Source organism: Petromyzon marinus, unplaced genomic scaffold (assembly GCF_048934315.1).
Source record: "Petromyzon marinus isolate PM22_M1 ecotype Great Lakes invasive population unplaced genomic scaffold, UKy_Petmar_22M1.pri1.0 PM_Scaffold_66, whole genome shotgun sequence".
In the NCBI taxonomy this organism is placed as follows: domain Eukaryota; kingdom Metazoa; phylum Chordata; class Hyperoartia; order Petromyzontiformes; family Petromyzontidae; genus Petromyzon; species Petromyzon marinus.
Genome location: NW_027423673.1, coordinates 401,527 through 412,740, shown reverse-complemented (window position 1 = coordinate 412,740; position 11,214 = coordinate 401,527). Strand labels below are relative to the sequence as shown.

Here is an 11,214-nt window from a genome sequence, read left to right as displayed (position 1 = left end):
CCTCTCTCTACCCCCTCTCTCTCTCTACCCTCTCTCTCTACCTCGTGTCTCTCTCCCCGTGTCTCTCTCCCCATGGTCTCCTCTCTCTCCCCGTGTCTCTCTCCCCGTGTCTCTCTATCCCCGCGTTTCTCTCTGTGTCTCTCTCTCCCCGTGTCTCTCTCTCACCGTGTCTCTCTCTCCCCGTGTCTCTCTCTCACCGTGTCTCTCTCTCCCAATGTCTCTCTCTCCCCGTGTCTCTCTCCCCATGTCTCTCTCTCTCTCCCCGTGTCTCTCTATCCCCGTGTCTCTCTCTGTGTCTCTCTCTCCCCGTGTCTCTCTCTCTCACCGTGTCTCTCTCTCCCAATGTCTCTCTCTCCCCGTGTCTCTCTCCCCATGTCTCTCTCTCTCCCCGTGTCTCTCTCTCCCCGTGTCTCTCTTTCTCCCCGTGTCTCTCTTTCACCGTGTCTCTCTCTCTCCCTGTGTCTCTCTCTCCCCGCGTGTCTCTCTCTCCCCGTGTCTCTCTCTCCCCGTGTCTCTCTCTCCCCGTGTCTCTCTCTCTCCCTGTGTCTCTCTCTCCCCGCGTGTCTCTCTCTCCCCGTGTCTCTCTCTCTCTCCCCATGTCTCTCTCTCTCTCCCCGTGTCTCTCTCCCCATGTCTCTCTCTCCCCGTGTCTCTCTCTCCCCGTGTCTTTCTCTCTCACCGTGTCTCTCTCTCCGTGTCCCTCTCTCTCTCCCCGTGTCTCTCTCCCCGTGACTCTCTCTCCCCGTGTCTATCTCTCTCACCGTGTCTCTCTCTCCCCGTGTCTCTCTCTCCCCGTGTCTATCTCTCTCACCGTGTCTCTCTCTCCCCGTGTCTCTCTCTCCCGTGTCTATCTCTCTCACCGTGTCTCTCTCTCCCCGTGTCTCTCTCCCCATGTCTCTCTCTCCCCATGTCTCTCTCTCCCCGTGTCTCTCTCTCTCACCGTCTCTCTCTCCCCGTGTCTCTCTCTCCCCGTGTCTCTCTCTCTCCCCGTGTCTCTCTCTCTCCGTGTCTCTCTCTCTCCCCATGTCTCTCTCTCTCCGTGTCTCTCTCTCCCCGTCTCTCTCTCCCCGTGTTCTCTCTCTCCCCATGTCTCTCTCTCTCCGTGTCTCTCTCTCCCCGTGTCTCTCTCTCTCCCCATGTCTCTCTCTCCCGTCTCTCTCTCCCCGTGTCTCTCTCTCTCCCCATGTCTCTCTCTCTCTCCGTGTCTCTCTCTCCCCGTCTCTCTCTCCCCGTGTCTCTCTCTCTCCCCATGTCTCTCTCTCTCCGTGTCTCTCTCTCCCCGTGTCTCTCTCTCTCCCCATGTCTCTCTCTCCCCGTCTCTCTCTCCCCGTGTCTCTCTCTCCCCGTGTCTCTCTCTCCCCGTGTCTCTCTCTCCCCGTGTCTCTCTCTCCCCGTGTCTCTCTCTCCCCGTCTCTCTCTCCCCGTGTCTCTCTCTCTCCCCGTGTCTCTCTCTCCCCGTCTCTCTCTCCCCGTGTCTCTCTCTCCCCGTGTCTCTCTCTCCCCGTGTCTCTCTCCCCGTGTCTCTCTCTCCGTCTCTCTCTCTCCCCGTGTCTCTCTCTCCCTGTGTCTCTCCCCGTGTCTCTCTCCCCGTGTCTCTCTCTCCGTCTCTCTCTCTCTCCCCGTGTCTCTCTCTCCCTGTGTCTCTCCCCGTGTCTCTCCCCGTCTCTCTCTCTCCCCACCACCACCTCCGCCCCCAACCTGCTCGTCCAACCTCCTCTGCATCTGCATGATCTTCTTCTCCGTGTCTCTCTCTCTCCGTGTCTCTCTCTCCGTGTCTCTCTCCCCATGTCTCTCTATCACTGTGTCTCTCTCTCTCCGTGTCTCTCTCTCCCCGTGTCTCTCTCTCCCCGTGTCTCTCTCTCTGTGTCTCTCCCCGTCTCTCTCCCAGTCTCTCTCTCCGTGTCTCTCTCTCCCCGTGTCTCTCTCTCCGTGTCTCTCTCTCCGTGTCTCTCTTCCCATGTCTCTCTCTCTCACCGTGTCTCTCTCTCCCCGTGTCTCTCCCCGTGTATCTCTCTCCCCGTGTCTCTCTCTCCCCACCACTACCTCCACCCCCACCTGCTCGTCCAACCTCCTCTGCATCTGCATGATCTTCTTCTCCGTGTCTCTCTCCCTCCCCGTGTCTCTCTCTCTCCCCGTGTCTCTCCCCACCACCACTACCACCACCACCACCATCACCACCACCTCCACCACCACCACCACCACCCACCTGCTCGTCCAGCCTCCTCTGCATCTGCATGATCTTCTTCTCCGTGTCTCTCTCTCTCCCCGTGTCTCTCCACCACCACCACCACCTCCACCACCACTACCACCACCTCCACCACCACCACCACCACCCACCTGCTCGTCCAGCCTCCTCTGCATCTGCATGATCTTCTTCTCCATGTCTCTCTCTCCCCGTGTCTCTCCCCGTGTCTCTCTCTCCCCACGTGTCTCTCTCTCTCCCTGTGTCTCCCCACCACCACCACCACCCACCTGCTCGTCCAGCCTCCTCTGCATCTGCATGATCTTCTTCTCCATGTCTCTCTCTCCCCACGTGTCTCTCTCTCACCGTGTCTCTCCCCGTGTCTCTCCCCACCACCACCTCCACCACCACCACCACCACCACCCACCTGCTCGTCCAGCCTCCTCTGCATCTGCATGATCTTCTTCTCCCTGTCTCTCTCTCCGTGTCTCTCTCTCTCCGTGTCTCTCTCTCTCCCCACCACCACCTCCACCGCCACCACCACCACCACCACCCACCTGCTCGTCCAGCCTCCTCTGCATCTGCATGATCTTCTTCTCCGTGTCTCTCTCTCTCCCGTGTCTCTCTCCCCGTGTCTCTCCCCACCACCACCACCACCACCCACCTGCTCGTCCAGCCTCCTCTGCATCTGCATGATCTTCTTCTCCATGTCTCTCTCTCCCTGTGTCTCTCCGTGTCTCTCTCTCCCCACCACCACCACCACCACCTCCACCACCACTACCACCACCATCACCATCACCACCACCACCACCCACCTGCTCGTCCAGCCTCCTCTGCATCTGCATGATCTTCTTCTCCATGTCTCTCTCTCCCTGTGTCTCTCCGTGTCTCTCTCTCCCCACCACCACCACCACCACCTCCACCACCACTACCACCACCATCACCATCACCACCACCACCACCACCACCACCCACCTGCTCGTCCAGCCTCCTCTGCATCTGCATGATCTTCTTCTCCGTGTCTCTCTCTCTCCCGTGTCTCTCTCCCGTGTCTCTCCCCACCACCACCACCACCACCCACCTGCTCGTCCAGCCTCCTCTGCATCTGCATGATCTTCTTCTCCGTGTCTCTCTCTCTCCCCGTGTCTCTCTCTCTCCCCGTGTCTCTCTCCCCGTGTCTCTCCCCACCACCACCACCACCACCCACCTGCTCGTCCAGCCTCCTCTGCATCTGCATGATCTTCTTCTCCGTGTCTCTCTCTCCCCGTGTCTCTCCCCACCACCACCACCCACCTGCTCGTCCAGCCTCCTCTGCATCTGCATGATCTTCTTCTCCGTGTCTCTCTCTCTGTGTCTCTCTCTCCCCATGTCTCTCCCCACCACCACCTCCACCACCACCCACCTGCTCGTCCAGCCTCCTCTGCATCTGCATGATCTTCTTCTCCATGTCTCTCTCCCTCCCCGTGTCTCTCTCTCTCCCCACCACCACCACCACCTCCACCACCACCACCATCACCACCACCACCATCACCACCACTACCACCACCACCACCACCCACCCACCTGCTCGTCCAGCCTCCTCTGCATCTGCATGATCTTCTTCTCCAGCCCGACGTGGAGTCGCCGGTAGCGCTCCACGCTCCTCGCCTCGGCCCTCAGCTCCCGCAGCTTGCGCCTGGCACGCCAGCGGCGCACGGCGCACTGCAGCGTCAGCACGGAGCCCAGCGCCCGCGCCCGTTGCCGGCGGGCCAGCCAGCCACGCACGTGAGCCTGCAGGCGCAGCGTCGCCCGCTCCCGCACCAGCTGCGGGGTGGTGGTGGGTGGTGGTGGTGGTGTGGGTGGTGGTGGGTGGTGGGTGGGTGGGGGAGTGAGAGAGACACGGTGTTTGTGTGGTGGGCAGGTGTTGGGGAGAGACGCGGGGAGAGAGACGCGGGGAGACGCGGAGAGAAAGACACGGGGAGACATAGGGAGAGACAGAGAGAGACACAGGGAGAGACACAGCGAGAGACACAGGGAGAGACAGAGAGAGACACAGGGAGAGACGCATGGGGGAGAGACAGGGAGAGACACAGGGAGAGACACAGGGAGAGACAGAGAGAGACACGGGGAGAGACGCATGGGGGAGAGACACGGAGAAACACGGGGAGAGAGACGCGGGGAGAGACACAGGGAGAGACACAGGGAGAGACAGGGAGAGACACAGGGAGAGACGCAGGGGGAGACACACGGAGAGACACAGGGAGAGACACAGGGAGAGACAGGGAGAGACACGGGGAGAGACGCATGGGGGAGAGACACGGAGAGACGCGGGGAGAGACACAGGGAGAGACACAGGGAGAGACACGGGGAGAGACGCATGGGGAGAGACACGGAGAAACACGGGGAGAGAGACGCGGGGAGAGACACAGGGAGAGACACAGGGAGAGACACAGGGAGACACAGGGAGAGACACAGGGAGAGACGCAGGGGGAGACACACGGAGAGACACAGGGAGAGACACAGGGAGAGACAGGGAGAGACACGGGGAGAGACGCATGGGGGAGAGACACGGAGAGACACGGGGAGAGACGCATGGGGGAGAGACACGGAGAGACACGGAGAGACACGGGGAGAGACGGTGTTTGTGTGGTGGATTGGAGAGACAGGGAGAGAGACACAGGGAGAGACACGGGGAGAGACGCATGGGGGAGAGACACGGAGAGACGCGGGAGAGACGGTGTTTGTGTGGTGGAGTGGGCAGGTGTTGGGGAGAGACGCGGGGAGGAGAGAGACGCGGGGAGAGAGACGCGGGGAGAGAGACGCGGGGAGAGACACGGGGAGAGACAGGGAGAGACAGAGAGAGACACAGGGAGAGACAGGGAGAGACACAGGGAGAGACACAGGGAGAGACACATGGGGGAGAGACACGGGGAGAGACACGGGAGAGACGCGGGGAGAGACACACGGAGAGACACGGGGAGAGACGCGGGGAGAGACACGGAGAGAGACGCAGAGAGAGACACACGGAGACACAGGGAGAGACACACGGAGAGACACGGGGAGAGACACGGAGAGAGACACACGGAGAGACGCGGGGAGAGACGCGGGGAGAGACACGGGGAGAGACACGGGGAGAGACGCATGGGGGATAGACACGGGGAGAGACACGGGGAGAGACACAGGGAGAGACAGAGAGAGACACAGGGAGAGACGCATGGGGGAGAGACACGGAGAGACACGGGGAGAGACGCATGGGGGAGAGACACGGAGAGACACAGGGAGAGACGCAGGGGGAGACACACGGAGAGACACAGGGAGAGACGCGGGGAGAGACACAGGGAGAGACACAGAGAGAGACACAGGAAGAGACACAGGGAGAGACACAGGGAGAGACACAGGGAGAGACACAGGGAGAGACAGGGAGAGACACAGGGAGAGACACGGAGAGACAGACACGGAGAGACATAAGGAGACACAGGGAGAGACACAGGGAAAGACGGAGAGACACAGGGAGACACAGGGAGAGACACAGGGAGAGACAGGGAGAGACGCATGGAGGAGAGACACGGTGTTTGTGTGGTGGAGTGGGCAGGTGTTGGGGAGAGACGCGGGGAGAGAGACGCGGGGAGACGCGGAGAGAGAGACACGGGGAGACATAGGGAGAGACGGAGAGAGACACAGGGAGAGACACGGAGAAACACAGGGAGAGACAGGGAGAGACACAGGGAGAGACAGAGAGAGACACAGGGAGAGACAGGGAGAGACACAGGGAGAGACAGGGAGAGACACAGGGAGAGACAGAGAGAGACACAGGGAGAGACAGGGAGAGACACAGGGAGAGACAGGGAGAGACACAGGGAGAGACAGGGAGAGACACAGGGAGAGACAGGGAGAGACACAGGGAGAGACACAGGGAGAGACACGGAGAAACACAGGGAGAGACAGGGAGAGACACAGGAAGAGACACAGGGAGAGACGCATGGGGGAGAGACGCGGGGAGAGACGCGGGGAGAGACGCGGGGAGAGACACGGAGAGAGACGCGGGGCGAGACACGGAGAGACACGGGGAGAGACACGGAGAGAGACACGGGGAGAGACGCGGGGAGAGACGCGGGGAGAGACACACGGAGAGACACAGGGAGAGACACAAGGAGAGACAGGGAGAGACAGGGAGAGAGACACGGGGAGAGAGACACGGAGAGACACGCGGAGAGACACGGGGAGAGACACACGGAGAGACACGGGGAGAGACGCATGGGGGAGAGACATGGGGAGAGACACACGGAGAGACGCCGGGAGAGACACGGGGAGAGACGCGGGGAGAGACGCGGGGAGAGACGCGGGGAGAGACTCGGGGAGAGACACGGGGAGAGACACGGGGAGAGACACGGGGAGAGACAGGGAGAGAGACACGGGGAGAGACACGGCGAGAGACACAGGGAGAGACACACGGAGAGACACAGGGAGAGACACAAGGAGAGACAGGGAGAGACAGGGAGAGAGACACGGGGAGAGACACACGGAGAGACACGGGGAGAGACACGGGGAGAGAGACACGGAGAGACACAGAGAGAGACACAGGGAGAGACACACGGAGAGACACACGGAGAGACGTGGGGAGAGAGACACGGGGAGACGCGGAGAGAGAGACACGGGGAGACATAGGGAGAGACGGAGAGAGACACAGGGAGAGACACGGAGAAACACAGGGAGAGACAGGGAGAGACACAGGGAGAGACAGAGAGAGACACAGGGAGAGACAGGGAGAGACACAGGGAGAGACAGGGAGAGACACAGGGAGAGACAGAGAGAGACACAGGGAGAGACAGGGAGAGACACAGGGAGAGACAGGGAGAGACACAGGGAGAGACAGGGAGAGACACAGGGAGAGACAGGGAGAGACACAGGGAGAGACACAGGGAGAGACACGGAGAAACACAGGGAGAGACAGGGAGAGACACAGGGAGAGACACAGGGAGAGACACAGGGAGAGACGCATGGGGGAGAGACGCGGGGAGAGACGCGGGGAGAGACACACGGAGAGACGCGGGGAGAGACGCGGGGAGAGACACGGAGAGAGACGCGGGGCGAGACACGGAGAGACACGGGGAGAGACACGGAGAGAGACACGGGGAGAGACGCGGGGAGAGACGCGGGGAGAGACACGGGGAGAGACGCGGGAAGAGACGCGGGGAGAGACACACGGAGAGACACAGGGAGAGACACAAGGAGAGACAGGGAGAGACAGGGAGAGAGACACGGGGAGAGAGACACGGAGAGACACGCGGAGAGACACGGGGAGAGACACACGGAGAGACACGGGGAGAGACGCATGGGGGAGAGACATGGGGAGAGACACACGGAGAGACGCCGGGAGACACGGGACACCGGGGAGAGACGCGGGGAGAGACGCGGGGAGAGACGCGGACGCGGGGAGAGACACGGGGAGAGACTCGGGGAGAGACACGGGGAGAGACACGGGGAGAGACACGGGGAGAGACAGGAGAGAGACACGGGGAGAGACACGGCGAGAGACACAGGGAGAGACACACGGAGAGACACAGGGAGAGACACAAGGAGAGACAGGGAGAGACAGGGAGAGAGACACGGGGAGAGACACACGGAGAGACACGGGGAGAGAGACACGGAGAGACACAGAGAGAGACACAGGGAGAGACACACGGAGAGACACACGGAGAGACGCGGGGAGAGACGCGGGGAGAGACGCGGGGGGAGACGCGGGGAGAGACGCGGGGAGAGACGCGGGGAGAGACACGGGGAGAGAGTGTCTCCCCGTGTCTCTCCCCGTGTCTCCCTGTCTCCCCACGTGTCTCCCCGTGTCTCCCTGTCTCTCCCTGTGTCTCCCCGTGTCTCCCCGTGCCTCCACGTACCTGGTGGTACCTGTCCATGGCCCGTCTCCCCCTGGCCCACGCCTGTATGAGGACATCAACTCGCCGTGCCCGGCCGTGTCTCCCCGTGTCTCCCCGTGTCTCCCTGTGTCTCCCCTACCTGGTGGTACCTGTCCCTGGCCTGTGTCTCCCCGTGTCTCCTCGTGTCCCTGTGTCTCCACGTGTCTCCCTGTCTCTCTCCCTACCTGGTGGTACCTGTCCCCGTGTCTCCATGTACCTGGTGGTACCTGTCCCTGGCCTGTGTCTCCCCGTCTCTCCCCGTGTCTCCCCCTGTCTCCCCGTGTCCCTGTGTCTCCCCGTGTCTCCACGTGTCTCCCTGTGTCTCCACGTGTCTCCCTGTGTCTCCCTGTCTCCCCACGTACCTGGTGGTACCTGTCCCTGGCCTGTCTGCCCTGGCCCACGCCTGTATGAGGACAGCGACCCGCCCGTCTCTCCCCGTGTCCCTGTGTCTCCCGGTGTCTCCCCCTGTCTCCCCGTGTCTCCCCCTGTCTCCCCGTGTCTCCCTGTGTGTCTCCACGTGTGTCCCTGTCTCCACGTACCTGGTGGTACCTGTCCCTGGCCTGCCTGCCCCTGGCTCACGCCTGTATCAGGACAGCGACCCGTCTTGCCCGGCCGTGTCTCCACGTGTCTCCCCCTGTCTCCCCGTGTCTCCCCCTGTCTCCCTGTGTCTCCACGTGTCTCCCTGTGTCTCCCTGTCTCCCCACGTACCTGGTGGTACCTGTCCCTGGCCTGCCTGCCCCTGGCCCACGCCTGTATGAGGACAGCGACTCGTCTTGCCCGGCCGTGTCCTCCACGTGTCTCCCCGTGTTCCCGTGTCCCTGTGTCTCCCCGTGTTACCCCGTCTCTCCCCGTGTCCCTGTGTCTGCCCGTGTCTCCCCCTGTCTCCCCGTGTCTCCCCGTGTCTCCCAGTGTCTCCCCGTGTCTCCCCGTGTCTCCACGTGTCTCCACGTGTCTCCCCCTGTCTCCCCGTGTCTCCACGTGTCTCCACGTGTCTCCCCCTGTCTCCCTGTCTCCCCACCTACCTGGTGGTACCTGTCCCTGGCCTGTCTGCCCCTGGCCCACGCCTGTATCAGGACAGCGACTCGCCTTGCCCGGCCGTGTCTCCACGTGTCTCCCCGTCTCTCCCCGTGTCCCTGTGTCTCCCCGTGTCTCCCCCTGTCTCCCCGTGTCTCCACGTGTCTCCCTGTGTGTCTCCACGTGTGTCCCTGTCTCCACGTACCTGGTGGTACCTGTCCCTGGCCTGTCTGCCCCTGGCCCACGCCTGTATGAGGACAGCGACCCGCCTTGCCCGGCCGTGTCTCCACGTGTCCCTGTGTCTCCCCCTGTCTCCCTGTGTCTCCACGTGTCTCCCTGTGTCTCTCTGTATCTCCCCACCTACCTGGTGGTACCTGTCCCTGGCCTGCCTGCCCCTGGCCCACGCCTGTATGAGGACAGCGACTCGCCTTGCCCGGCCGTGTCTCCACGTGTCCCTGTGTCTCCCCCTGTCTCCCTGTGTCTCCACGTGTCTCCCTGTGTCTCCCCGTGTCTCCACCTACCTGGTGGTACCTGTCCCTGGCCTGTCTGCCCCTGGCCCACGCCTGTATGAGGACAGCGACCCGTCTTGCCCGGCCGTGTCTCCACGTGTCCCTGTGTCTCCCCCTGTCTCCCCGTGTCTCCACGTGTCTCCCTGTGTCTCCCTGTCTCCCCACGTACCTGGTGGTACCTGTCCCTGGCCTGCCTGCCCCTGGCCCACGCCTGTATGAGGACAGCGACCCGCCCATCTCTCCCCGTGTCCCTGTGTCTCCCGGTGTCTCCCCCTGTCTCCCTGTGTCTCCACGTGTCTCCCTGTGTCTCCCTGTCTCCCCACGTACCTGGTGGTACCTGTCCCTGGCCTGCCTGCCCCTGGCACACGCCTGTATGAGGACAGCGACTCGCCCATCTCTCCCCGTGTCCCTGTGTCTCCCGGTGTCTCCCCCTGTCTCCCTGTGTCTCCCTGTCTCCCCACGTACCTGGTGGTACCTGTCCCTGGCCCGTCTCCCCCTGGCCAACGCCTGTATGAGGACAGCGACTCGTCTTGCCCGGCCGTGTCTCCACGTGTCCCTGTGTCTCCCCCTGTCTCCCTGTGTCTCCACGTGTCTCCCTGTGTCTCCCTGTCTCCCCACGTACCTGGTGGTACCTGTCCCTGGCCTGCCTGCCCCTGGCACACGCCTGTATGAGGACAGCGACCTGCCTTGCCCGGCCGTGTCTCCACGTGTCTCCCCGTCTCTCCCCGTGTCCCTGTGTCTCCCCGTGTCTCCCCGTGTCTCCCCCTGTCTCCCTGTGTCTCCCCGTGTCTCCACCTACCTGGTGGTACCTGTCCCTGGCCTGCCTGCCCCTGGCCCACGCCTGTATGAGGACAGCGACCCGCCCGTCTCTCCCCGTGTCCCTGTGTCTCCCGGTGTCTCCCCCTGTCTCCCCGTGTCTCCCCCTGTCTCCCTGTGTCTCCACGTGTCTCCACGTGTCTCCCTGTGTCTCCCTGTCTCCCCACGTACCTGGTGGTACCTGTCCCTGGCCTGCCTGCCCCTGGCCCACGCCTGTATGAGGACAGCGACTCGCCCGTCTCTCCCCGTGTCCCTGTGTCTCCCCGTGTCTCCCCCTGTCTCCCTGTGTCTCCCCCTGTCTCCCCGTGTCTTCCCCTGTCCCCGTGTCTCCACCTACCTGGTGGTACCTGTCCCTGGCCTGCCTGCCCCTGGCCCACGCCTGTATGAGGACAGCGACTCGCCCGTCTCTCCCCGTGTCCCTGTGTCTCCCCGTGTCTCCCCGTGTCCCTGTGTCTCCCCCTGTCTCCCTGTGTCTCCCTGTCTCCCACGTACCTGGTGGTACCTGTCCCTGGCCTGTCTGCCCCTGGCCCACGCCTGTATGAGGACAGCGACCCGCCTTGCCCGGCCGTGTCTCCACGTGTCCCTGTGTCTCCCCCTGTCTCCCTGTGTCTCCACGTGTCTCCCTGTGTCTCCCTGTCTCCCCACCTACCTGGTGGTACCTGTCCCTGGCCTGCCTGCCCCTGGCCCACGCCTGTATGAGGACAGCGACTCGCCCGTCTCTCCCCGTGTCCCTGTGTCTCCCGGTGTCTCCCCCTGTCTCCCCGTGTCTCCCCCTGTCTCCCTGTGTCTCCACGTGTCTCCCTGT

General features: G+C 62.9%; 1 protein-coding gene across 1 annotated transcript; it reads right to left on the bottom strand.

Moving 5' to 3' along the window:
• Nucleotides 1-3,745: 3,745 nt before the first annotated feature.
• On the bottom strand, nt 3,746-10,535 carry LOC142923751 (uncharacterized; the record flags this gene model as incomplete). The annotated part of the gene is made up of 2 exons (XM_076064736.1): nt 9,093-10,535; nt 3,746-3,985 (listed from the first exon to the last, which is right to left on the bottom strand). Coding segments are annotated over exons 1-2 (978 nt in total), but the record flags the coding sequence as incomplete, so codon positions are not given.
• Nucleotides 10,536-11,214: the final 679 nt, after the last annotated feature.